The sequence below is a fragment of the Colletotrichum siamense genome, assembly GCF_013390195.1.
Source record: "Colletotrichum siamense strain Cg363 chromosome Unknown KSG_Cg363_contig10, whole genome shotgun sequence".
In the NCBI taxonomy this organism is placed as follows: domain Eukaryota; kingdom Fungi; phylum Ascomycota; class Sordariomycetes; order Glomerellales; family Glomerellaceae; genus Colletotrichum; species Colletotrichum siamense.
In genome coordinates, this window is record NW_023501023.1 from 2,885,906 (window position 1) to 2,911,280 (window position 25,375).

The following is a 25,375-nucleotide window of genomic DNA, read 5'->3' on the forward strand; positions in this document are numbered from 1 at the left end:
ACTTCAAAAATGATATGGGACTTTCCACAGTCCAGATTGTAGGTTCCGTAATTTATATCATCGCCATCGCCGTCGTTGAAGTGGGCTCACTGCAGCCATCCCCGATCGATATTGCGCGAGAGCCTAGGCCAATCGGCGTGTGGGGTCAGATACGATATCATCCTGGCTCATGCAATCTATCGCACTTTTGAGTTGTGGCGACCGGTCCCAAGCTCGAAGGAAGGCGCTAGGCGCGGAGGTAATAACCAAAAATCGACGACACAGATGCAAAAGGCCGAATTGGCCCTGGCCGGACAAGATGCGTGGGCATTCGCATTGGATGTCATTTGTGTTGTTGTCTGCTTATTCATCAGATTATTTTAGTCGCGTACATCAACTGCCAGAAACAGATCTCCATCACCACCTTGGCGATCTTCAACATCCGCGCCGAGAGATACCACGCCAAGCACGCTGTCACCCATTGACACTGAGGGAAACTCGTGTCGGGATCCGGCTCATCTGCATCAACTGCCCATCTCCAAGAGTCAAGCACCTGTTCATGCTAACGCCAAGCTTCCAATACCACGCTTCACGCGGAGCACAAACCAGCTCAGAGGAAACTGTCTCATCAACCATGGGTGCCGCGGGTTATTTATGATTCAACACTTTCTTCTCCTCACCGCAGACGCTGCACAGAAAAGGGAAATGAAAACAAGTACGATCCAAGCGGCACCTATACGTCGCTCACGTCTCAATAGCACACACCCCTTTCGGCCGACCAACCGAGCCAAGTCCAGCACTCTCTCGCCTTCTGCGGCCTCAACCTCCGTCCTCACCACCCAAAACCTCCCAAGCCAAAAAGCGAGAAACCCCGTGAAGCACGTCGCAGCCGCTCAAAGATCCCCCCCCAACTCTGCAACACCACCCATCCCTGACTTCGCGTGTCTGATTGGCTCCTCCATCCCCTGAAACCGTCCGGTGTGGAGCTGCGCAGGGGGCCGGGGCTCGTCGGATCTGAAGCGAAAGAAGAGTCGAACACCCCACCACGTCGCATCTCTCTTCAGACGACGCCGTCCCAGACCTGACAGGTGCAAGGAACCTGATGGTCAGGAATCAGCCTGGAGAAGGGGGCAGAGGCTCTAGGAAGACAGAGAAAACGGGTTAGGGTGGATGTTGCGGCTCAGCCACCCAGGGACAGCCTTACCGAAAGTAGCACGCGCCGACAAGCTCTCGAGACTGTTCCTGTTGCAAGCGCGAGCTCTGCCTTTTTCTGTCGTGAGCCTCTCTGAGTATCGTATCTCGCCCATGCTTCACCTACCATGCTTCGCGCGGACTCCTTCACACCATGGCCAAATTAGACTCTGCCGCGGCACCCATCATCCGTTAAGATTTGCAGCTCAATGCTGACAAGGCGCAGCATCCCAGTCTCTCCTCCCTCTCTCTGCTCATCCCAGAACAGAGACAGAGAGTCAGGAGACGTCGGTAAACGAAAAGCCCACACGATGGGATGCCACCCACCTCCACCACCTGGTGCAGGTTTTGGCGATGTTTAGACTCGAACCGGGGGTCCCGCGATCCGCGCCCTATGCTTATTTGCCAAGAGCCCTCCCTGCTCGTGCTCCATCCTCCCATCCCCTAGCAACTGATGTGATGCTTAAAAGGCGATCATGTCCCTCCTCCCTCGCCGTGTATCTTGAGATGTTTTGAAGAGTATTCCATTCGTTCTTTTTTCTATCCTTCCGGCAAGGTTTCAATTCTGGTTCTGAATTCCACTTTCCGCAAAAACTACATTCCCTTCTTTTCTTCAAACACTCAAGTTGTTTTAATCAAGTAAAGATGCAGCTCTCTCTTATCGTCCTCGCCGCCGGCGCCGGTGCTGCCATGGCAGGTAAGCCACTCTTCCCACATCCATCATTTGCTTGCACGATATTGACAAACACCTGCCAGCCCCCCAGCTAGCCCCCCGCCAAAACGCCTGCTTCATCGTCGGCAACACCGTCCTGCCCCAAGAAGTCTCCGACGCCGTCACCTCCCTCCAGAACAAAGTGACCTGCGACACCTCCAAGAAGACGCTCTCCGGCGTCCCCGACGTCTCCGCCGGCAGCGTCAAGTTCTCCTCCATCAACTTCGCCGACGCCAAGGGCCAGACGCCGCTCGCCTTCGCCCTCGACAAGTTCGCCACCACGGAGCCGCTCGCGTCCAACGACCTGGCCACCTTCCAGAACCAGCTCGACGCCTACGTGGCCACCGAGGCCGGCATCCGCAGCGTTGGCGGCAACCTGGCGATCAAGGTGCCCAAGTTCTTTCTGAGCATGCAGGTGCAGCGTATTGCGACCGCGCAGGGAAACCCGCCCACGGCCGCGGGCCAGCAGGTTGACCACCTGCGGGACAAGGTGCTGAAGAACGCGCCCAAGGAGGATAAGGCGCTGCTGGACCAGGTTACTGCGCTGGCGGCCAAGACTACCTAAGACGTAATATTTGGGGGATGTAGTGCGAGTCAAGTAGTGGAAGTAATGTGGAATCTGAATCATTATTTGACCATTTCATCTCGGCGTTGAAGATACAAAGGACGTGAAACGTGACCGCCGGTGATGGAATACTGTACAGGAAACCCATATGGGTGGATTAACAGACACGAGGAAGAGGGGAGAAGGAAGAGCAAATCCTTATTCTGGATCCCAAGCACCGAGACCGCCAGGCATATCACACTTTCGTGAAAACATAACGCCGCCATCAACCAGCCCCGCAAAGCAATGCTGGGCGTCTAAAAAAAACAAGTTGTTACAAGTCGCACAGGGTTTTTTCGTCGTTGGTGGTTGATCAGTCCCCGCGTGCGTTTACTTCTTCTGCTGCAGCTGCTCGAGCTGCTCGCGCTCGCGGACCTCGGCGCCCGAGGCCTTCCACCAGACGTCGCTGCCCCACCTGATGAGACGCTCCGCGGCGCCGAGGGGCGTCATGGCCGGGCGGACGTCGAGGTAGAACACCGGCTCGTCGCTGTCGGGGTCGGCCTCGCCGGAATAGTAGTCGATGATGTAGCGGATCTCCTTGGTGGTGCCGCCGATCCTGCGGGAGACGAACCAGTCGTGGCGGTCAAAGGGGGGCTCGGTCCTGTTTTGAACGTTAGCACCGATGTTCTCTCCCTCGATATGGGCGCAGCTTACTCAAACTTTGAGGGGTACAGGGTTCCGAGGACCTGCCACATGATAGCCTTGGGTGTCATGTCCTTGGGCCTGCCCTGGAAGCGGACGAGGGAGGGGATGTCCTCAGTGCCGGTCCTCATCTTCTCGAGCTCCGCCTCCGAGTTCTCCTCGCCGCGCTTGCAGACCTGCCAGCCCCTGTACAGGCCCTGGCTGAAGCGGTCCTCCCAGCCGACGATCTCGGCCCAGGCGCCCTCGTTGAGGAAGTTGTGGACAGACACCATGGACTCGACGGCGGTGATGTCAGTGTCGGTGTAGCCCTTGCGCAGGAGCGCATTGTACATCTGCTGGGGCGAGGGGTACTCCCAGTTGCCGTCGCCAGAGCCCTTGGGTATCGTCGAGGGCTCGCGCTCGGTGGGCAGGGCCATGGCCTGGTTCTGGGCGGGCGCCTGGGAGATGTCCTTGAACATGTAGTTGAGGGGGTTCAGCTGGGAGAGGATGGACTTGGACTCGGGCTTCGGTTGGTCATGGGGGACGGGACATGAGGACGGGGGAGGGCCGGCGTGGCGCTGGTCGTGGGGTACGGGGCATGCTGATGGCGGAGGAGGTGGTGGTGTCGCGAAGTGGCGTTGGTCGTGAGGGATGGGGCAGGCGGAGGGCTTCGGTGTCGTGTTCAGGGCCTCCGCAGTCTTCTTGTGCATCGGGCAGCTGGGCTGGCTTGGTGTAAGCATCTAGACATGGAGGGGCATGGGCGAGGGAAACATACTGGAGGCGAGCCAGATGGAAGGGCGCCGTGAGGGTGCGCAGGAGCGTCGGCCCAAAACCAGCCCATGGTGTGCGATAGACAGATTAGGTAGAGAAGGTATTCGGTATTATCGTGGAGGACCACAGGGTGTCGCGGTGGGGGTGGACGGTGTTCGTTGAGGATGATCGGAGGGAAAATAAAAAAAAATGCGTCGCAAAGACGTCGATAAGGAATAATCGCGGATAAAGAAGTGGAATGGAAGCTTCTGCCGCTGGTGGATTCGGGTTCTGCAGTTGCCAGTGGGTGGTAATCGTAATCGACGTGCACCGCAGTGGTTCGCCAAAATTTCCAGCGGTCCCAGTCGCCCGTTTCGCGCCATCGGATGGACCCGCGACGCTGCTCCTTCCGCGCGGGCGGAATCGAAAAAAAAAAAAAAAAGATGGAGTGTCATCGATTGGCAGCCACATGTTTCCCCGACATTTCCCCGACCTTCGCAGGCGCAGGGCGCAGAATTCCCACCTGCGAAATCCCTACGTCACCACCATCCCAAAGCGTCCATTCCCGGTCCCCTGCTCCCCGCGATCCCGCGCGACGAGCTCCCATCTCTCCGTCATCGTGAGACCGCCCCCGAATAGCTCCGGTTCGCAACCACCGCTCTAATCGCTGAGAATGACACCAAACTCCCGGTCTTCCAACCCTATCCCTCCCTCGAGATGAGACTGGCCTTCGTCCTGGGCCGGTTCTGTCCACGTCCGGGCTTCCGAACACCCAGCAGCAACAGCAGCAGCGCGCGGCTTTACTCCACCTTCCGAGGGTCCTTTCGCAGCCCCGAGGCGCGACGCATACCATGGCGGAATAAGCAGTACACGCGGTATACGTTGCGCGCAGGCGGTGCGGGCGTGAGTGCTCTGGGCACGGCAGCCTTTTTCGAGCTGTCGCAGAAGGATAACGAGGGCACCGATCAGACGGGGGAGAAGCGCATGCTGGCGGCCAGCCGCTCCGAGATCAAGAAGACGGTCGCCGATGACGACCACGGGGTATCGAGGGTCTGGCACACGCTGAAACTTGTGGTGGATGTCTACATCTGGGAGCCCATATGTACCGGCGTACGGTTCCTCCATCTCGCCGCCATCTTTGTCCCTGTGCTCCTTGCTGTGCCAGCGATATGGATCGGGAGGCGGCAGCCTGACCGGGACAATGAGCGGAGTGGAACACTGTGGTGGTACGGCTTCTTGGTGCAATCCATGGAATGGGCTGGCCCGGCCTTCATCAAGGTGAGCTTTTCGTCTTCTGATCTCATACGCAACTCCTGACGTAGCGCAGCTCGGTCAATGGGCGGCATCACGATCCGACATCTTCCCGAACGAAATGTGCGAAATCATGTCCAAACTCCACTCCAACGCCCCGGCGCACTCCATCCGTCAGACTAAGCTCATCGTCTCCGCCGCCTTCGACGGCCGTGACTTTGCGGACATTTTTGAGGAATTCGACGAGGAGCCCCTCGGCGTCGGCGCCATCGCGCAGGTATACAAAGCCAAGCTCAAGGCCGACCTCGCCGCCCCCAACGCCGATCTCCCCAACGAGCCAAAACCCCTCCGTCAAAAGGTCGCCAAGAACGTCGACGCCGCCCTCAAGAGCACGCCCAAACGCGTTCCCTCGACCTACGTCGCCGTCAAGGTCCTCCACCCGCGCGTCGAGCGCATCGTCCGCCGCGACCTGCGCATCATGCACTTCTTCGCCTCCGCCCTCAACGCCATTCCCACCATCGAGTGGCTCTCCCTGCCCGACGAGGTCGCCCAGTTCGGCGAGATGATGAAGCTCCAGCTCGACCTGCGCATCGAGGCCGCCAACCTTGCAAAGTTCCGCAAGAACTTCACCGACCGCAGCACCGCCTGGTTCCCCTACCCCTACACCGAGTTCACCACCCGCAACGTCCTCGTCGAGGAGTTCGCCCAGGGCATCCCCCTCGCCGACTTCATGGAGAACGGCGGCGGCGTCTTCCAGCACGACATCGCCTCCGAGGGCCTCGACGCCTTCCTCCGCATGCTCCTCATCGACAATTTCGTCCACGCGGACCTGCACCCGGGCAACATCATGGTGCGCTTCTACCAATCCGACGAGCCCGACCTCAAATTCCGCCGGTCAACAACGCATCACCACCCGCAGGAACAGAACGACGTGACCGAGCAGGTCCTCGCGCGCCTGCGTCCCTACCGCCACCGCGCAGACCCCGCCGCCTGGGACGCCGAGCTCGCCAAGATCGACCGCGAGGGCTTCCGCCCGCAGCTCATCTTCATCGACACGGGCCTCGTCACCGAGCTAAACGAGACGAACCGCCGCAACTTCCTCGACCTCTTCCGCGCCGTCGCCGAGTTCGACGGCTACAAGGCAGGCAACCTCATGTGCGAGCGCTGCCGCCAGCCCGACGCCGTGCTCGACAAGGAGATCTTCGCGCTCAAGATGCAGCACCTCGTCCTCGGCGTCAAGAGCCGCACACTCGCGCTCGGCAACATCAAGATCGGCGATATCCTGCAGGAGGTCCTCGGCATGGTCCGCGGGCACCACGTGCGGCTGGAGGGCGACTTCGTCAACGTCGTTATTAGCATTCTCCTTCTCGAGGGTATCGGGCGCAGCTTGAACCCCGATATGGACCTTCTCAGCAGCTCGCTGCCCATCCTCCGGCAGCTGAGCGCGCAGAGCGGCACGGAGATGGCGAAGCATGGCGACTTTAGCATGCTGGTGGTGTGGATGGGCCTGGAGACGCGACGGTTCTTGCAGGCTAGCATCGAAGATGTGAGCAACACCCCCTACACGACTGATGAGGTAACCAGACTGACAAAGCACAGGTCGAGCGATGCGTCAAGTACGATCTCCTTTCACCAAATGTGTAATGTAAAGTGTACAGTACGGATAGACGGAATGCATAACGCGGCGCAAGGGACGTGGCGGGATAGATATACAGCTCATACAGCAGAGGTCTCGAATAAACGCCGATTTAATCTTGTTAGAAACACGTTCCTATGTCATGTTTAGGGACGACTGGAGCTATTCAATGGTCATGGTGTTCGGGCGTTTAAGGTAGACTAATCATGACAGACTCAATTGAATGTGACCTTTTTTCCGAAGCCTCTTCGAGGCAGTTGGGTAATGCTGATATTGCAGCATGTACAAATGAATACCAACGTCGCCAATCCAAAAGCCCAACGTCGCCCTGTTCCCCTCAATCCACACACAAATCCAAATCAACAACGCCTTTGGCCCAATCTTGAAGTCCAACCTCGCAGTCCAACCTTGTAGTCCAACCTTATAGTCCAACCTTGCAGTCCAACCTTGTAGTCCAACCAGTCATCCCACCATATCTCTCTGATACCTTCGAGGCAGGCGCGGAAGAACAACGGAGCATCGGAGCCTAAAAAAAGTTTTTCCTTTTGTTAGCCCCACGCGAAAGGTCACGGGTCGGCTAAGCAGGTGCGGTGGCAAGGAAAACCCCGAAGGGAAAAAAAAGGTACCCGACTCCTTCTCCTCCACATCAACTTCTCAGAAGGATGACGCTTGTCAACACCGCGCAACACGCGAAAAGCTCTGAGCACGTGCGCTCTGTAGATTAGCGGTATCTTCACGGAAGATCCGCAGATTCATCAAAGGAGTCCATACCTTTGAATAGGAAAGCTCATCAGTGATGAGACATAACTGCTGACGTTGGGTTTCGGCCTCTGCTGGAACCTGGCCATGAATCTGCAGTGCAAGATGTCGTCTGAGATGATGCATTGGCGTATGGAGGGATTTGAGGAGCGATGTGGACTCGGAGTGGGAGGACTTGGGTGTATTGCGAGGAAGACGTCGTGTACGAGGGCGAAGGAGATGAGGACGGTGTTGACGGCCACTCGCTCGTGGACATGACGAGGAACTTGAAAGCGAGGGGCCGTCATCATCGTAGTCGTTTTGACGACCACTCGCCTGTGGGCTTGACGAAGAACTTGAAAGCGAGTGGCCGTCATCATCGTAGTCGTCCAAGGACAATGGAGAATGGAGAATGAAGAATGGAGGATGGAGTTGGAGATGGAGATGGAGATGGAGGATGGGGAATGGAGGAGGGATGTCGAAGGGGTTTATATAGTTCTACGAAGCCTGCGGTGACAGGTGCTTTCCGTTCGTCGATTCCGTGATATTGGACCTCTACTTCCTTCGAGATCATGGAAACACAGGCATGTGCAGTTCGAAATGGAAGGAAGGGGGTATGGCGTGGAAGATATATGGGATTAGTCGGTGATACTGATGGAAAGAAGGGGGTATGGCGTGGAAGTTATGTGGTACAGTCGGCAGTACTAACGGAAAGAAGGGGGCATGGCTTGGAAGGTAAGTGGCAACGGTTGGTGATGCTCCTTCTGGAGTATGCCTCTCCTACACCTTCCACGCTTGGATGATGTCCGCTGATCTGAGTGAGTCTATCGTGACCGGGCGACGCCAGTATGCGATTGGATGGAAGTCGCAGCTTCGACTGCACTTGGAACAGTCCACGTCCTCCACAGCGACAGCAACCCACTGCTCCCTGCCGGTCCTTGCCTTTAGCCGCTGCATGACTTCCCGAAGGATCTCGTTCCATTGACCGACGCCACGAGACTCTGTGACTACCTCCACACAGACATCCGTGAATTTCTTGATATTACAGGCAAGCAGAAGCTGCTTGTTACAGATCCCCACGCTGCACAGAAGCTTCCCTCGCAGCTCTTGCCTGGCCGGGAGCAAACCGCCTATTCTAGACCGATTTTCTGGCATCACTTTCCGAACACAAGACCGGCCAAAATCAAGTGAGCAGCAGGGCGAGAGGCAATCGTACTTCAACGAGAGTGTGTCTTGCCACTCCTGGCTCCAAGCCGGCGACACGCGTTGCGAAGTTTGCTTCGACCGCCACTGTGGGCTCTGGACCTTCGAGTCGCACTTGCTGCCGCTTGGGACGAATCACCGTAGGCTTCTTGCTACCCGCGGACAAGACCCCCAGGCCTCTGGAGATCAAGATCGCTTCTTTGACGTGCAGATCGAGTTGATATCTTCTAGTGCCGCCGCCGCCTTCAAGGAAGCTTCCCCTTACCTCAGCCCTGAAAAGTATTCTGCTGATCTACCAGGCTGCTGTCGACGACCTTGCCTTCTGCAATACCAACCACACATCTATCTGGAGCTTTATCTGAAGGCAGCAGGGTTTCTAAGGGCAGGCAGTAGGGCAGGCAGGAGGGTAGGTATCAGCCATCCTGGCCCTCATATATTTCGTAATCAGAGTCATGTGACAGTCAAAAGGGTGTGGCAGCAGGCGGTCACCTGCCAAAAGTTACAAATGGTTGGAAAGCAGTTGTAACGGAAGGAAGGTGAGCGTGAGGGTAGGCGTGAGGATTAGAGGGCAAGAAAATAGTAAGATACCAGTAGGGCAGGCAGGAGAGTCGGCAAGAAGTAAGAGGGCGGGAGTGAAGGTAGATTAAAGCGCATGAAGGCGGGAAGTAGAATATTAGGAGGGCGGGCAGGAACATAGGTAGGAAGGTTGCAGTCATTGCGCTGAGGAAAGAATCATCGTCAAATGTCTGGTTGTTGGGCCCGGAATAGCGGCCTTGCCAAGTTTGATAATGACTCGAATGTTGACTGTGTTATTCACGTCTCTTTGGAGCAACTAGCTAATTATACTGACACAGTAGCAACGAGCAAGTAAACTATGCAGCCCTCGGAATCTTGACACCTTCTACTCAGCCAGAATGACTGATTTTCAACTCATCCCGAAGTCTCTTCACTGTCGCCTCATAAACCTTCGTGTTCTTCAGCACGATCTCTTCCAGGTTGGTCGCGACCGAAGTACCGACCAGCTGGTGCAACGCCGCCCCGCACACGTTGTTCGGTTCAAAGTTGGCACCGCAGAAGGCGAGGTGGCGGATGTTCTTGCACTTGGAGATCACTGCCGCGACACTGCGGTCAGAGAGGTGGGTTCCGCCGTTGATGCTGAGGTCTTCGAGGATCGGGCAGGCGGTCACGAGTCGCACGAGGCCGGTGTCGGTCAGGGGCAGGCGGATCTTGGGGGAGCCGGCGGTTATTCGGACGACGCGCTGGAAGAAGGACGGGCGGCGAAGGAGGATCTCGTGGATGTGTAGACTAGTATGTCATTAGTTGAATACGTTATGGAAATGTAGAGACAGGGAGGACGTGGGGAGAGGTAGGAGCGGGGGACGAGGACAGAGGTAGTGATGGAGGACAACGCCAAAGAAAGGATGGAGGACGAGGGCAAAAGATAGGGATGGGGGATGAGGGCAAAGGTAGGGAGAGACACGTACTCCGAAAGCTGGAAGTCGGGCCCAAAGTCGAAGTAGCTGACCGGTGTATCGTCGCCGTCAATTATCTTCTGCGCAAACTCTTGTTCTGCATCCATGGTGACGACGCGTATGACAGGCTGGTTGGCCTTCGGGTTCGGAGTCACGAAGACGCGCGGCGCGAGGGGCTCTTCGGCTAGCTCTAGGACCTCAAGGCTAGATGTGGGGGATTCCTCGGCCGCCACTCCTAACTCTGGGCCGTCGGCCTCGGTGGCCTCTCGACTCTCAAGTTGCTGCGCAGGTGGTTCTACGGTCGCTGCCACTGGCTCTGGCTCGTTGAAGCGCACTCGTTTTCGGTTCGGGGGCATGATGGCGGATTCTTCGTCTGAGATGAACTCCTCGAGGCCGTGGTAGAAGGGGTCGGACAAGGCCTCAGAACCTTCAGGGGATCGAGCTCGCTTCTTCGACGTGAGGACGGAGTGGACGCCCTCTTGCGCTGCTGGTGTCTTTGGCGCCTTTTGCTGCCTTGCGGCATCTACCTCCCTGTTGTTGTCTGCCTGTCTTCCGAAATAGTGGTTATCGGAAAATTCCTGCTGCTGCTTCATCTCCCAGCGCTCTTGTTTGCTCATCCTAGACCACCGTTCGTTGTGCGCTTCGCGCCAAGCTTCTCTTTCATCGACACTCAGCCATCTGGGTGCGCGTATGCCACCCTTCCCAAGCACGGTGCAACGGGACGGGATCCGTTTGTCCGCAGATGCGCCTGAGTTGGATGGGCGGCCTTCGATCTTAGCCAAGACTTGCTGTTGCATGCCAACGTGTTCCCTGGGCGTCATGCGCATCCAGCGTATGTTGTGTTCTAAACGCCATGCCTGGAGCTCCGGACCATCAGCGAGCGTAGCCGGAGGTGGAATGCCTCCAAGGCCGCGGAAGGAAAAACGTAAGTCCCATGCTTGACCATCAGTTGAAGACGCGTCCCTCTTGGCCTTCAGAGCAAGCCCGATCTTCTGCAGAAGATCCAGGCTCTTCAGCCTGTCGCTCTTGATGGCCGAACCCGCCTTCTTTGTCCTCTTCGCCTTCTTCGCCCTCCGCCTCTGCTTCGCCGCGCCATTGGTGTTGTTGTTGGCGCCGTTGTCGGCGCCGCCGGCCGTCATCGAATATGTATTCATCGTATGCGTATTGCCTGTAGTCTTGCTTCTCGTCAGAGTAGGTCGTGGTCGGGGTTGGGTTCGTGGTGAAGATTGATGGTGTTGACGGGGTGGGAGTGGGGAAGTTGTTGTCTAGAAGTTAGGAGCAGAGAGGAAAGAAGCTGAGGTATTGAAATTTCGAGCCGTTCCTTTCTTTCGGATTCAGAGCAGATGGTGTCCTAGGATCGTTCCTTCCGTGGGTGTCCAAATTCGCGCCGCACAAGGAAGCCGGTCGCGTACCTATTAAAAATACCGTCTAAATGTAAAAATATGTATGATGCCATAGATCTAGATTGATTGTAGTTTCATCTAGACCTGCGACTTTTGTTCATTTTATTTGGCCTGACCCAGTTCGTGCTGTGCTCTTCTGGTGGTATCAACACATGTTCACATGTACCTCTCCATTGCAAGCACCATAGGAAGTGAAACGTTCCAATCGAACCTGAGGTGATTTGCTTTTTGCAAATCATCTCGTTTGGAGCCAAAGAGTCAAGAACTCAGCTATAAATTGAGAGACCATCCAATCTGCTTGTGTCTCCGCGGCGTCCTTGTCCAAGATAGTGATAACAAAGACGATAACAGCAATGACAACAACGACGATGGATAGTAATGATGCCAACGACGACACCAATGAAGATGTTAACGACGAAAACAACAGTAGAGCAGAACAGGGTGTACAGCCACAGTAAAAGCAGTCGCTGTAGCACGGGAAAAAGAGGGCGTATTCAAATAGAAGGTCTGAAACGAGTCATCAGACACGCGTCAACGGATATACGAAGCTGTTTCCGACAATGATGCTGTGAACCACTATGAACTCCTGACTGCTTTACGAAGAGGGAGAAAACACTTGAAATGATTATGGATCTAGGAAAAAAGAAGTCCTTCCCTCTTCACCAATACATGAAATTCAAAAGTCTGTATGGTATTAAGAGCAATCTATTAGACAGTAGACTCGCAGCCTCGCCACCATATTCTTTGGACTCGCAATCCCGGCCTAGAGCCCTTGGACGACGATCGAACCACTTCACAGCGCCAAGTGACAGCGCGAAATCCTGCATTCCCCCGTTACAGAAGATCTTGAATAGACGCGATACTTTCATGTCATCTTACATATACCATGCTCAACTTCCAAATGCCATCTAGTCTTCCTTTTCTACAGCATCCCGTCAAAGCGTGCACATTACATTGTTCGTGAGCTGGATGTCAGTGTGCTGTTATGCCTGTCAGACTCTTTGACATCAATGACACTCGCTTTGACACCGCCCCATTGCGTCGGGGCCACATCCGCGCATGAAAACCACCGGTTGACACTTGGTTGGTTACACAGCCTCAAAACCAAGTTGCTGCTGGAGAAATCACTTGTCAAAAACCCGGGCAGATGGAACGGCTGCAAAGACGGCACATCTGATGAGGTGGACGAAGTGGGATCATTTTACATTGCATTAGCTTCAAAGTTTCTGAGTTTCTGTCAGATTTCTAGAACGGGTTAGGCGGGATCTCAAAGGCCTGTCTGACAGGAGGATAGTTCAATGGCCTGAGAGCTATCCAATAGACAAACCATCTTTAATTCCCCGGCTGGCGCTTAGTCCAGCGGGGGATTTATGCTCGCAACGGCCAAGTGCGGCGGGGCTTGACGTCGGAATGGTTCCGACTTGAGAGTTCCGTAAGCCGTTGGAGGTTGAGCTTACGGCGAGGTAAAAAGGCTTTGGCATTAGTAGAGAACCACACCACATCAGTTACTACCGCATTCCGGACACACGTGTGTAAGTGCGGAGAGACATAGAACCCCTCTTCTAGCCACCAACTCTGTTTAGTGAGCAGAGCATTGTAGTGCTAGATTTTGACGGGTGTCATGACGAAAAAGCTTTCTGCCCCAGTCAAGCTCAGCCTGTGGGAAAACCGTTGCCAAGCAGCACGTCCCACACGGGGTCAAAGACATCGCCAAGACATCATCCGGCACTCAAAAGGTGATAGGTCGAATGAAGTCTCATAAGCCGCAACGCCAAGCCGACAACGACGGCAAGAATACCCTGACAGTGACCAGTATAGAAACCTTTGCTCCATAAACATGCGACGTATCCCCGGGATGAGGAGGGTTGACCCCTGACAGCCCGACCCAAACAGGGCCGCACACCTGCAAAGGCAAAGATAACCGATGCTAAAATCTGCCCTACATCGGCCGTTGGGCTGACGTTGGTCAGGGACATGCCTGCTGTTTCGTAACGGCCCGGTCCCTAGAAACCAGGGCGATCTCGTTGGCTGGAGTCTCAGCATCGTTGCAGCTGGGCTTTACGCTTTTTGCCTCTAAAGCAACTCTGGTTGGTAAGCTTTGCGCTTGGTTCATGGCTCGCGCCGGGGGTGCGCCCGGCGAGAAAGTCTGTGAGAGGCTTTCGAAAAGGCTGACTCGAACGGCTTGTTGCGAGGTTGTCGGGCTCACGATAGTTGGCAGAGGCTTCAGTGACGGTAAGAATGGGACATCATTAGAGTATCGTGAGTTGCCGTTGGACGGAGCGTGATGAGTGGGAGCTTCGGCTGACTGCGGGGACTCTGCGACTTACTTCGACATGGCCATGACAAGTCGCGCGAAGGAACCAGACGTCAACCTTGAGGGATATAATGAAAACAGTACTGAAGATGCCATGAGTTCTTTAATGAAGCGCTGTCTTTCAATTATAGCCTGTGGGTTTCTACGCAACATCTGGCTGTAGGAGGAATTTCCATAGTGTAGACGCAGGTATCTTGTTCACATCACGATTTCACACCGAACTGCGAAGACATGGTTGGTAGAAAATATAATTACCGTCTGTTTTCGGTGGCCGTAGTACTCATAAATGCTGTCTGCATGATGCTGTCTCGTTCACGAGGGACTCGAGGGCGAATGCGAATTAGTTCCATTCGATTACATGGCCTCCACAAATTTTCCATCCCCGTCTCCCCTCGATTCACGATATCGATCTCCTTCTCCAGCGTCTTCCTCCTTTCCTCCTCTTCCAATCCGCCCCTTCAGGCCCTTCCATCACCTGCATCTCTTTTCTCATTCACTTCACCACATCACTTCCGCCTCCCTCACAAATACCCACTTCTTGACGTCTGCCAATCTGTAATCCCGCCGCGAAACCCAGCGCGGCCGTCGTACCTGACCATCAACTACGCAGAGAATGCAGCGATAGCGCCGTCAATGGCTTCAGTGAGTTGACCGGTGCTCTGCTGCGCAATCGGGCGCGCAATCGCAGGCACCTTGGCCAGGAGAGTGTCGCCAAGCTGTCCGCTGCTAGCCTTCTGCTGCGCAAGAGCATCCCTGACGACTGGTGTGACTCCAAGCTGGTCGAAAACGGGCTTCTTCTGAGCGAGATCGCCAAGGGTGGTCTGGACCTGGTCCACGAGGCCAGTGGCAGTCTGCTGAAGGCCAAGAGCACCAAAGAGACCCAGGTTGTTTGCGCCGTCAATCGTAGATGTGGCGGAACCGAGTGCGGTCTGCGCACCTTGAGCAGCGTTCAGAACCGCAACAGCGGAGTTGGGGTCGCTGGCGGAGAGGCTCTTGACGGCCGTATCGAGCTTGGAGAGAGAGTCTGAAACCATGCCGAGAGCCCCGGTGATGACATCGCGTTGGCGAGGGAAAATTGGCGAAGCGGTGATGGCCCACGCCTGGAGGGCGACGATGAGGATCTGGAAAACGTACATATTCGGTTGAGGTTGAGAGTTGTTGATTAAGTTACTACGATCGAAGAGATAACAGATTCGAAGGGCCGCTAGCGGTAGAGTGGATTTGAATAGTGTGGAGAACGACGACGACTACAAAACTCGAACAGGAAATGGAGTGTGGCTGTTGCACGATTTTATGAGTATCTGGGTTCAACTAGGCAAGGCTATTCAGCGCCTGCTTTCTCCCTCTACTTTCCTTTTTGGGACAGTCTGGGGCGTTGAAGCTTGAGTGTAGGATGTGTGTGGCCGGTAGCTACTTTTCTCCTTAGAGTTTCCTTTTTTGGGTAGTGAGACGCAATGGAGGTTCTTGGTGCTGTCCCTGGCCGCATGGTGGTCCTGATTGGGACAGCTCGAGGAGACAGCTTGGCACGGGAGCGCCCAAGCAGGCTGCCAGTCCACATTCCGGCTCCGGACGTCTAACGGTCTGCTCCCAATGAGGCAGATGGCAGCAGGCAATAACTCGGATGAGTTATGGAATGCTGCCGTTGTGCGGGATGACATGTGTAGCTTGAGGGGTCACCCTTGACGTTCATCAGGAACTGTATAAGCCACTGGGTCCTCTTTGTGCCTGCATCTCTACGACGGGGACTAGTGCAATAAGCTCACGAACGAGATGCCTAGTACGTTGCGGGGGAGCCAATAAACTTCCTTCCTTCGGGGAATTCTTCCGCTGCACTGAGGCTCTGCAAGGGGCACAGGCTGATGATCAGCTAGAAATTGCTGCCCGCGACTGGTCGTAGTATCAAAGCTGAAACCAATTGTTGCGCGGACCGGCCGTTGTTCAGTCGAAACACAAACAGAGTTGTGCTCATGATGAGCCAATCGCAAGTGAGCATGTCGCGCCTCGCCCGCTTATCCTCAATAAAATGGCACAGAAAAATGCCAGCGACCTGCCAGAAGTGCCAACGGGACCAGACGGTGTCACCGCCTCGGCAAGACTATGACGCTCGTGATTTCGGCATGGCTGTCAAGTTTGTGATGATGGCCAAGCTGCCGGGTTCCGGTTTGCAACCTTCAGCCCTTTCCCTTCCCCTTCGCACTCGCTTGTGTTTCTTTTGACAGGTTGGCAGCACACCGATTATGTCGCAATGTCGGGTGGGCTGACCTGATATACGTCGAACACATGGCTGGCCTGATTCCTTTCTCCCAGCGGCTCCCACGGACATCCCATGTATTACCAGAAATGGAAGACGATGTATGCTTGAATCAGCCAGTCTCTCATCTTAACTCATGCAGGATCAGTGCCGGCAAACTTCATTAAGCGCCTTATAAGGACTTATCCGGCATGGAAGATCAACCGGGACGGGTATCGACGAAGCTTAATGGGCGCGAACGGTTTGTAGATCTGCGGGAGAAGCCCCTGAGACTAGCCCTAAAGCAGTAATTCTTTTCTTCGCACAGGCACTGTTGACAGGATCGCGATTTTGTTCCTCTATCAGCATTTCTTTTATGCATTAAGTTGTGCATGTATTGGGACTGCCCAACCATGGATATTTCTTGTTTCCGGATCATGGCTTGTGATTGGTGCGTGTCGGCAGTTTTTGACAAGCCAAGAATGCCCCTGGAAATGATCGTGAACGATTGACGAACACTCCCATTGGTAGTCTGTCTTAAACACTGTTGCACTTGTGGGGCCTCCTGGTCAATCGCGCAGCTGTCAAAGATTCCCAGGTCGGTTTCGGTTCCAATAGGTGATTCCCTAGATTGTGTCGGTTGCAGTGCGTGACCACATCAAGCCAAGATGTTCTCTGCCATCCTTCTGCTCACACAGATAACCTTTGGGAGACCTTTCATGAAATTTCCTGATTAGGTGTTTTGATGGGCGCTCAGGTATTCAGGGCCTGGCCTTATGATGTTACCCTGGAAGAGTTCAATCCTCGCATACTAAGACAGCGGCTAATTAGAGCCGGAAATCAGACAAAGTCTGGATGGCTCTGGGGTTTTGGTAAACTTCACTCATCCCCAGATTTACGAATTTCTGCCCAGAGAACCTAACGGGGGACTTACTTTTGGTGTAATCTTCAACGTTCGTCCTGACTGTCGTTTCATCACTAGCGTCCCACATCGTTGGCTTTCATTCAGCGCCTTCTCATTTCCTTTGCAACCACTAGTAATACTTCATTTCTATGGACGCCGATTCAGAAAGCCAACAGAAAGAGGAGGGGAAGCGCATGTGTACATGAACTGTTGTCCGGCATGTGAGCTGTTCATGGTAAAAAATCTCGTGAATGACTTCCAACTGAGACATGTGTCTGCTATCGAGGCTGATGACCTAGAAAGCTCGTTCACAGACCCTTAGTCTGAATGATGGATAACGGCCGCACGAGCCAAAGGCAAGTATCCACATCAATGGGCTGACATCGTCAGATCGGAATGCAAAGATCCACTACCAGACAAAGTGAGAAGTTCAGACAGGAGCTGCTCGATAGTGTCTCCGGGGTCCAGTAGAATGGGCAGAGTGAGTGACTCGGGAGATTCTAATGAAGTAATTTTCGTCGTTGAGCAAACACGAACCTTTACCTTGATTAATTCCGAAGCCGAATGGCTCTGGGGTGAAGTTGACTCGTTGTGATTACAATCATTCCGACTTGCTGAAGTCCTCACGAGCCAATCGCAACTTGCCGGCCGGCGGGAGCCGGGCCTGTGCCGCCAACCATGAAACTGGAAGGCGCCGGGCAGTGGCCACAGAGATGAGACTCAGGCGCCACCAAAATCTTACCCACCTGTTTGAAGGTGACGCTGAGACTGTGATGATTCTCGACCATCTTGAAGCAATCAGTTGCCCGGTGTCCTGTTGTTTCCACTGCTCGTTCCCGTCATCATGAAGTATCATACGCTTTAGTAGGGAACAAAGGTTCCGACCTGTTCGGTAGTGGCGAATGACTCGTACCGGCGGTATCGCGGCGGAATGAGCCTTTAATTACACGGATGACTTACAATATCAGCAGCGAGGGAACGAGGAGGAAAGGAGAGGAATGGATGCATGCAACTGAGTCGACATACATCATTAACTAGAAGGTCATAGTGTTCAACGAAGGAAACAACATTGAATTTTCGATATCGTACACTGCTACCTTCAGGTCACCGTTATTGTTCAATGGTTCCATTTGTTGCGTAGGACGCAAAACAAAAAATTACCTCTTACTCAAGCAATCTACCGACTAATATTCGCCTTGAAGATTTGGGTGGATTTATTGGCAGCACCATGATTGAGTTTCAGAATCATCATTATTACAACAAATCTATCAGTATCTATCTCTTGTTGAGTACCCATTGCACCTGCCTACCAAGCCAAACGATTCAAACAAAATGGCCCTTTCGCTGGCACCTCCTTTGTCATTCCAGAACCGCCTTTGGTGATGGAATAGGATGCTTCCAACTCACACGACCTTTGATCGGCTCCTCGCCCGGAACGTAGTCGAGTACAAGAGCTTGTCGAATACCATTTGCAGCCAAAGTGTTGATCATCAGATACTCTACCCAGCCGGTCGACATCACATACTTGGACATGACATAGTGGGGTGTACTAGCCCAAGACTGCATGCGGGTGAGTTGGGCCGACTGCGACGCCTCGGGCTTTAACATTCCCTTCCGAGCCTCTTGATAACCCTTGAAGATCTTGCTGAGAGCCGAGAGACCCGGCTTTCCACTGGGATCCGAACACACTGCCTCTCGCAGACCGTTGCAAAGCATGACCACGTCTTGAATACCGTTGTTGAGGCCCAAGCCAGCGTTAGGAGTGAATTTGTGGCAAGCATCTCCCACGAGAACGATGCGGCCCCAACTCCAGTTGGTCAAGATGCCTTCCTCAAGATTCGCCATGCCGGTTGTCACTCTTCTCGCCCACAGATCTCTTGCGTAGAGAGTCTCGTTTGCCGGAAAGTCTTTGAACCCATCTGCGAATGCTTCGATATCGGCCTGGTTGAAGGATGTTCGCTGAGTCGTCGGCTCGGGAAGCTTTTGGTACAGGAACATCCAGCCGCGCTCCTTGCCGGTGATGTACATCAGGCTACGGTCCTTGTGTTGAGTGTCGTAGTTCTGGCCATGCTCTGCAGGATTCTTGAAGCTTGCCCAGAGGCATCGGTAGTGTGCTTGGAATGGAATCTCCGGATCCCAGTCCTGAGATGGGTTTGCGCGTAGGGCGAGCTGTCTCATGCATCGTCGTGTCTTGCTGTGGACGCCGTCTGCACCGATCACGATGGAGCCTTCGTATGTGCTTCCGTCAACACACGTAACAGTCACCCCGTTCGGCCCTGATTCAATACCATCCAACTTCTTGCCCAGTATGACTTTCTCCTTCGCCTCGACTGGGAGACTGTCGTAGAGAGTCTCGACCAACTGAGCTCGATGAAATGCTACGGGAGCCAGACCATGACTTGGAGAGAATTGTTGTCAGTCAAAAGTACACGATTGAGAGGTGGGCCACACTTACTTCTTCCGCATGTTCTGAATATTCGTGCTATGCTTCATCTCGTGACGGTAGAAGTCGAAGGACTTGGTGACATTGATTTCGCATCCAATCTCCATCAATCTTTCGAAGATACCGAACTGATGCATGATTCGCATGCTTGGAGGACCAAGAACAAGGCTGGCGCCGAGATCTTCAACTATGTCGGTTCTCCCCTCGAGGACTACGAAGTCTATGCCTGCCAGATGGAGTGCATGGGCTGTGACGAGTCCTGAAGGGCCTCCGCCAATGACAATTACTTTGAAGCTGCTTGCCGTCATATTTGAGTCTTTTCTCTGCTTGTTGATGTGAGGGTTGATGATTAACGATGGATGGTGATGATATCAGTTCAACTATCCAACGTCGAGGCCCGTGATAAATAGCATCCCATTTAGCACCACTCTCTTCTCTGCGGACCAGTTCATCATCGCGGCTCCGATATGTGATGCATTTGACTGAAAACCCGAGGTTCGGCATCGGTCGACGGTTTTGGATAGCTCTCAAAGCCGACTCCTTTGCACCGCCACATGGGAGGACCTGAGCCATAACGACACAACGCACTCTTGCCAATGACATTATGTACTATGATTCCTTATTCAGGAGAAATGCTGATGTTGAAAGCTCATGCGTGGCTGCGCGGCACTATTGAATGGGCCTCCTATCTCCCCGGGACAATCATCGCGGGAAGTTGTTGCCAGATTCGGCTAGGTTTCGCCGAGTGTACTGCAAAGCTCGGGATTGAAATCGTGCTCCACCAGTTCTAAAAAGGGTCCAGCTCTTAGGTGAATGTAGATCTTTTTCTGATTGGAATGACGATATTGCTTCTGATTATGCGAAGTACCTATGGCGGTGGGTTATGTCCGTGCAAGGCCTTTACAGATCAAATCTGACGTACCTAGTCCTCGGAACGAAATCACCCACCTACACAATGGGCCTCCTCAAGATCTGGGAGGATCGTGAAAAACGCCTCGGGGTGGACAACGGAGAGCCACCAAGTCCGTATGAAGCAGTCCAAACCTTACTAAATTGCGATGGCCAAAGCTGCACAGCCGATTACACTCCGTTGCGTTGACAGCGTCCACCCCGCAGTTTTTAGCCCGAAAAAGGCAAAAAAAGGGGCTTTTTACCGAAAAACCACCAAATCGCCCTAAACTTCGTCTACTAATACCTCTATGCGTACGCAATGCGCGTAAATAAAAAATATATCAATCGATAGCCCTCGATTAGGTAATTATAATAATATCTTTTTTATTCTCGCGCATTACGTACGCATAGAGTTATCTAAGTGTGAAGTTAAAGCTAATTTTGAGGGGTTTTTTAAGCGGACAGTTCAACGCAACGCGCCGGGGGTTTCGTTTTTTCTTTTTAGCGTTGCGTTAAGTGTCCGCTAACCTAGAAACCCCCTTAAAACCCCCTAAACTTCACACTTAGATAACTCTATGCGTACGTAATACGCGAGAATAAAAAAGATATCATTATAATCACCTAATCGAGGGCTATCGATTGATATATTTTTTATTTACGCGCATTACGTACGCATAGAGTTATTAAAACGTGAAGTTTAGGGGGTTTTAAGGGGTTTCTAAGCTAGCGGAAAATTTTCCTTCCGGGTCAAACTTGGGGGCGGACGCTGTCAACGCAACGGAGTGTACCACGACAGCGTCGTAGTTGATGCCACCGATTACGGATGGCTCCGTCGATATAAACGCAATCATCAACGGCCAATTCCCATTACAAATTCATGTCGACCGCCGCTTGTTTTCGTCAGTCGCAACTCGTAAATCGGCATTCCGCTCCCATCCGCTTCCACTGCTTCGATCCATCGGGAAGGAAGTCTAGCAGCGGCGACAAAGATGAAGAATCTTCTTTGCAATGCGGTAATCGCGGCAATATGGGTCGGAATAGCTGCAACCCAGCAGACTTTCTTCCCGAACGAACTTCAGTCTGGCGATGTTCACGTGGACTTCGCGTCGACTAGTCCCGACGGCCCGCGACTCAACCCAGGCCCGAATGCAACGACATATGATTGGTATGGAAGAAGCCCCTGGCTTCAAGATCCCATGCCCTTTCCCCCAGTCTTCAAATCATACTGACTAATCGGTTGGAAAAACAGGTGGTATTTTGACGCAGTCTCTACCTCATCGAACGAGTCGATATCGATCGTGTTCTTAATGGCCAGCTCTACGGCATTCCCTTCCTCCGACACGGGCGGGACGATGTCTGTCATCGTATCTGGCAGTTTCGCCAATGGTAGCGCTTTCAGTCACACAATTCCTGCCTCCGATGGAGCGCTCATAATCGAGAGTGAAGACAAGGACGAGATCAACGGGGCATGGGGAGGCGCCAATGCCTCTTTTGGCGGCCGAGGCCTGGACTCGAACGAAACATCGTTCAAAGTCATTCTCAACTCTCCCGAATATGGAGTCTACGGAAGTTTATCTTTGCGATCGGTTCGTCCAGGTTGTTGAACTTCCTACCGAGTCTCCCATGGCTAATCTTTCTCCAGGCTTTGCCGTCGAGATACCCTTGTGGATTGAATGCGCCCGGCGCCGAGCAACAGGTTCTTCCCGGTGTCGGCTGGTCGAATCCACAGCCGGACGCTTCCGCAATTGCTAACTTCCAGCTTGGAGATGCGACTCTGAATTTCTCTGGATCTGGTTATCATGACAAGAACTGGGGTTCGGTGCCATTTACACAAGCAGTGGGATCTTGGCATTGGGGACACGCGCGCATCGGCCCGTACTCCATGGTTTGGATCGATGCGCGTTCCCCAACCGGCGATACCCATCGGTCGGGTTTTGTATCGAAGAATGGCACCGTCTTACTCTCCAGCTGTGCATCTGATTCTGTGGGGGTCACCACGTGGGGAGATGGACTAGCAAACTCGACATCTGGGCTGTTGGTTGAATTTGGGTTGACTGGCGGAGGTCACCTGACTATGAACATCACTACGACCGTGATGATTGTGAACAGTCCAGTTTATCTCAGATATCTCGGCGTTGCCAGCGGCCGTGTCGGCGACGAGTTTCAGTTTGACGGTGTTGCCTCACTGGACGCTTTTAACTTTTCTGTTTCATCATAACATGAGAGGCTAAGGAGATCCGACGACTTCGGCTTGCAACTAGATTGTTTCCTCATATGAACGCACTGGCAGAAACAAGAACAATAAACGTCATGGGGTTGGCTAGAACCTCCAGCATCATCCCTGTCCTCAAAAGTCAGTGCTGTCGAAGCCATGATGGGCGATTGGGAGCCGTTGACCGTGCGGCCTCGTTTTTGCTTACTCGATGCCCATTCACATGGAGTCGATCATACAAAGTTGAATCATTCTAATATGCTGCAAACATCCCCGCATCGAATGTTGCCATCGAAGTAACATCACCACGTGGTAGTAACGAATAGAACTTCCACTACCCTCCTCTGTTCGATACTGCGACCTCAGCGCTCTTTGGCGCTCTTTTCTGTCGTTCTCGCTCTGCGGTCGTCGTGCCTGAGAGATGTCGAACCCAAAGGAACTGTCGCCGGGCGACAAAGTTATCGACGACTCGAACAAGCGCGCTCTCGAAACCGCCGTCACTGGAACGCCGTCTGAGGCTTCAACGAGCGATGATGAAAAGGCGAAGTCGGGAGACGCGCTGGTGAATGATGATGTTGAATATGTCAACGGTTATCCGGTCATTCGCACTGGTAAAATTACTTCCAAGAAGTATTCATGATCGCTAGATCTAACATGATTAAACAGGAGCTGATGTGTCGAAGTTCGTGGTATCGGTTCGCGACGACGGCGACCCTGCCTTGACGTTTCGCTCCATCGTCCTCGGTACCGCACTTACCGCCCTCGCCAGCGTTATCACGATGCTCTATACTTTCAAGCCGACTCAAATGGCAGTTTCTGCAGTTTTCCTCCAACTCTTGGTGTTCATATTTGGCGAGGCCTGGGCCCTAGCAACGCCGCGACCGGATCGTTTCAAATGGCCTCTGCTGCAGAAAGCCCTTCGATTTACCAACTCCGGTCAACCATTTGGCATTAAAGAACACGTTGTTGCATCCCTTATCGCCTCTTCCGGCAACAATGGATTGTCCGGAATCGAGATCTACGCTGTGGAGCGCCTCTTCTATGACCGCGAAGTCACGGCCACTACTGTGGTACTAGCCACCTTCTCAATTTCCCTCTGCGGCTTCGTCCTCGCCGGCCTTCTTCGCCCATTGGTCGTGTACCCGGGCGAGATGGTCTACTGGGGCACTCTTCCCCAGGTAGTCCTCTTCCAAAACCTGCATTTCGACCGCATCGCCAACCGCGACCGCCTAAGGAAGTTCGGCATAGCTATGGGAATCGCCGCTGTGTGGGAGCTTTTTCCAGCTTACATGGTGACCTGGTTTGGCGGTATTTCCATCTTCTGCCTCGCGTCCATGGGCGCCCCGACCAACACTCGCACCGTCATCACAACCATCTTCGGCGGAGCATCTTCGAACGAAGGCATGGGCTTGCTCAACTTCTCGCTGGATTGGCAGTATATTCAAAGCACGTATCTTGCGCTCCCTTTTAAACAACAGGTAAATTCGTGGATCGGTTATGCCATATGGTACGTCGTTATGCCAGCACTCTTCTACAGCAACACCTGGAGTGCCAAGTCGTTCCCCTTTATGTCTACATCCCTCTTCGCCAATAACGGCACTAGATGGGCGACGACGTCGGTACTGAACGACCGTGGGATCATCGACTACGGCAAGGTCGACCAGGCTGGCCTGCCGAACTTATCGTCTAGTACGGTCTGGGGGTATCTCACTGCCAGCATGGCGATTGGCGCGCTGATTACCCACGTCATCATCTTCTATGGAAAAGATATGAAAGAAGCGTGGAAGAGTGCTCGTACCCAGACCCAACCTGACATTCACTACCAGGCAATGCTGAAATATAAAGAGACTCCAATGTGGTGGTACCTCGCTCTCTTCGGCCTCACCTTCATTGCCGGTTTGGTTGTCAACATCATCGGCGAGACAACGTTGCCTTGGTGGGGCTACATAGTCGCACTGCTTCTTGGAACCATCATCGCACCATTTTCGTGCATTCTCAACGGCCTCTTCGGAAGCGGAGTCAGCACCAACCAACTCTCCAAAATGTTTGCTGGCTTTCTCCACCCTGGTAGACCCCTCGCAAACCTCTTCTTCGCAAGTTGGTCCCATCAAGTTATCCTTCTCGCCGTAAGCCTCGCCAACTGGCTGAAGGTGGGTCAATACACCAAGGTCCCGCATCGCGTTATGTTCTGCACCCAGATCTACGGCACTTTGCTTGGTGCTGCGTTGAACTACGCTGTGATGACCACAATTGTGACGAACCAACGGGAGGTTCTCCTCGACCCCATTGGTACTATCGTCTGGAGCGGTTCTTCTATGCAGAGTCTGAACTCTCAAGCCATTACGTGGGCGCTCGCCAAAGAGATGTACGGCCCATCAGGTCGCTATTTCGTCGTTCCCCTAGGGCTCCTCATCGGCGCAGCCCTCCCGATTCTGCACTGGGGTCTAATCAAACTGGTTCCTCGAATCAAGGATTGGCCAATCAACACAACCATTATCATTGCATCTGCTGGCGGTACATTCTTCGGTAATACGTCGTGGATCTGGTCTTCCATCGCAGTGGGCGTCTTCTCTCAGTTCTGGCTCCGTCGCAGAAGACCGCGAATCTACAACAAGTACAACTACCTCATTGGGGCTGCGCTGGACGGAGGATCCCAACTTATCATCTTCATCCTGTCGTTCGCAGTGTTTGGTGCAAGTGGCAACCCGCACCCGTTCCCAACGTGGTGGGGAAATCCGTCGGATACCAACCCGGATCACTGCTTGTAAGATGGCAACACCGGCGTGGTATGTTTCAATAGGCATGACTCTCACATGCTATG

The 25,375-nt window shown here is 53.7% G+C and overlaps 9 protein-coding genes across 9 annotated transcripts; 5 read left to right on the forward strand and 4 right to left on the reverse strand.

Annotated features, from left to right (window-relative positions):
• Positions 1-319: 319 nt before the first annotated feature.
• CGCS363_v014660 (uncharacterized protein) lies at positions 320-948 on the forward strand (the record flags this gene model as incomplete). The annotated part of the gene is made up of 2 exons (XM_036646509.1): positions 320-466; positions 736-948. The coding sequence occupies 2 exons, from the start codon at positions 320-322 to the stop codon at positions 946-948; spliced, it is 360 nt and encodes a 119-aa protein (XP_036488449.1).
• An 867-nt stretch (positions 949-1,815) lies between these two features.
• CGCS363_v014661 (uncharacterized protein) lies at positions 1,816-2,447 on the forward strand (the record flags this gene model as incomplete). The annotated part of the gene is made up of 2 exons (XM_036646510.1): positions 1,816-1,867; positions 1,927-2,447. 2 exons carry the CDS (start codon positions 1,816-1,818, stop codon positions 2,445-2,447), a joined length of 573 nt encoding a protein of 190 aa, XP_036488448.1.
• Positions 2,448-2,816: 369 nt separating this feature from the next.
• On the reverse strand, positions 2,817-3,948 carry cyt-2 (Cytochrome c heme lyase; the record flags this gene model as incomplete). Its single annotated transcript, XM_036646511.1, has 3 exons — positions 2,817-3,087; positions 3,141-3,829; positions 3,883-3,948. The coding sequence occupies 3 exons, from the start codon at positions 3,946-3,948 to the stop codon at positions 2,817-2,819; spliced, it is 1,026 nt and encodes a 341-aa protein (XP_036488447.1).
• A 626-nt stretch (positions 3,949-4,574) lies between these two features.
• CGCS363_v014663 (ABC1 family protein) lies at positions 4,575-6,752 on the forward strand (the record flags this gene model as incomplete). The annotated part of the gene is made up of 3 exons (XM_036646512.1): positions 4,575-5,135; positions 5,185-6,654; positions 6,708-6,752. 3 exons carry the CDS (start codon positions 4,575-4,577, stop codon positions 6,750-6,752), a joined length of 2,076 nt encoding a protein of 691 aa, XP_036488446.1.
• Positions 6,753-9,590: 2,838 nt separating this feature from the next.
• On the reverse strand, positions 9,591-11,311 carry CGCS363_v014664 (uncharacterized protein; the record flags this gene model as incomplete). Its single annotated transcript, XM_036646513.1, has 2 exons — positions 9,591-9,990; positions 10,170-11,311. 2 exons carry the CDS (start codon positions 11,309-11,311, stop codon positions 9,591-9,593), a joined length of 1,542 nt encoding a protein of 513 aa, XP_036488865.1.
• Positions 11,312-14,476: 3,165 nt separating this feature from the next.
• mp1-1 (Cell wall mannoprotein 1) lies at positions 14,477-15,010 on the reverse strand (the record flags this gene model as incomplete). The annotated part of the gene is made up of 1 exon (XM_036646514.1): positions 14,477-15,010. The coding sequence occupies one exon, from the start codon at positions 15,008-15,010 to the stop codon at positions 14,477-14,479; it is 534 nt and encodes a 177-aa protein (XP_036488914.1).
• Positions 15,011-18,367: 3,357 nt separating this feature from the next.
• sdnN-0 (FAD-dependent monooxygenase sdnN) lies at positions 18,368-19,759 on the reverse strand (the record flags this gene model as incomplete). Its single annotated transcript, XM_036646515.1, has 2 exons — positions 18,368-19,406; positions 19,464-19,759. 2 exons carry the CDS (start codon positions 19,757-19,759, stop codon positions 18,368-18,370), a joined length of 1,335 nt encoding a protein of 444 aa, XP_036488985.1.
• A 1,572-nt stretch (positions 19,760-21,331) lies between these two features.
• asqI-0 (Tyrosinase family protein asqI) lies at positions 21,332-22,560 on the forward strand (the record flags this gene model as incomplete). Its single annotated transcript, XM_036646516.1, has 3 exons — positions 21,332-21,507; positions 21,592-21,928; positions 21,985-22,560. 3 exons carry the CDS (start codon positions 21,332-21,334, stop codon positions 22,558-22,560), a joined length of 1,089 nt encoding a protein of 362 aa, XP_036488445.1.
• Positions 22,561-22,975: 415 nt separating this feature from the next.
• OPT4 (Oligopeptide transporter 4) lies at positions 22,976-25,322 on the forward strand (the record flags this gene model as incomplete). Its single annotated transcript, XM_036646517.1, has 2 exons — positions 22,976-23,165; positions 23,221-25,322. The coding sequence occupies 2 exons, from the start codon at positions 22,976-22,978 to the stop codon at positions 25,320-25,322; spliced, it is 2,292 nt and encodes a 763-aa protein (XP_036488979.1).
• Positions 25,323-25,375: the final 53 nt, after the last annotated feature.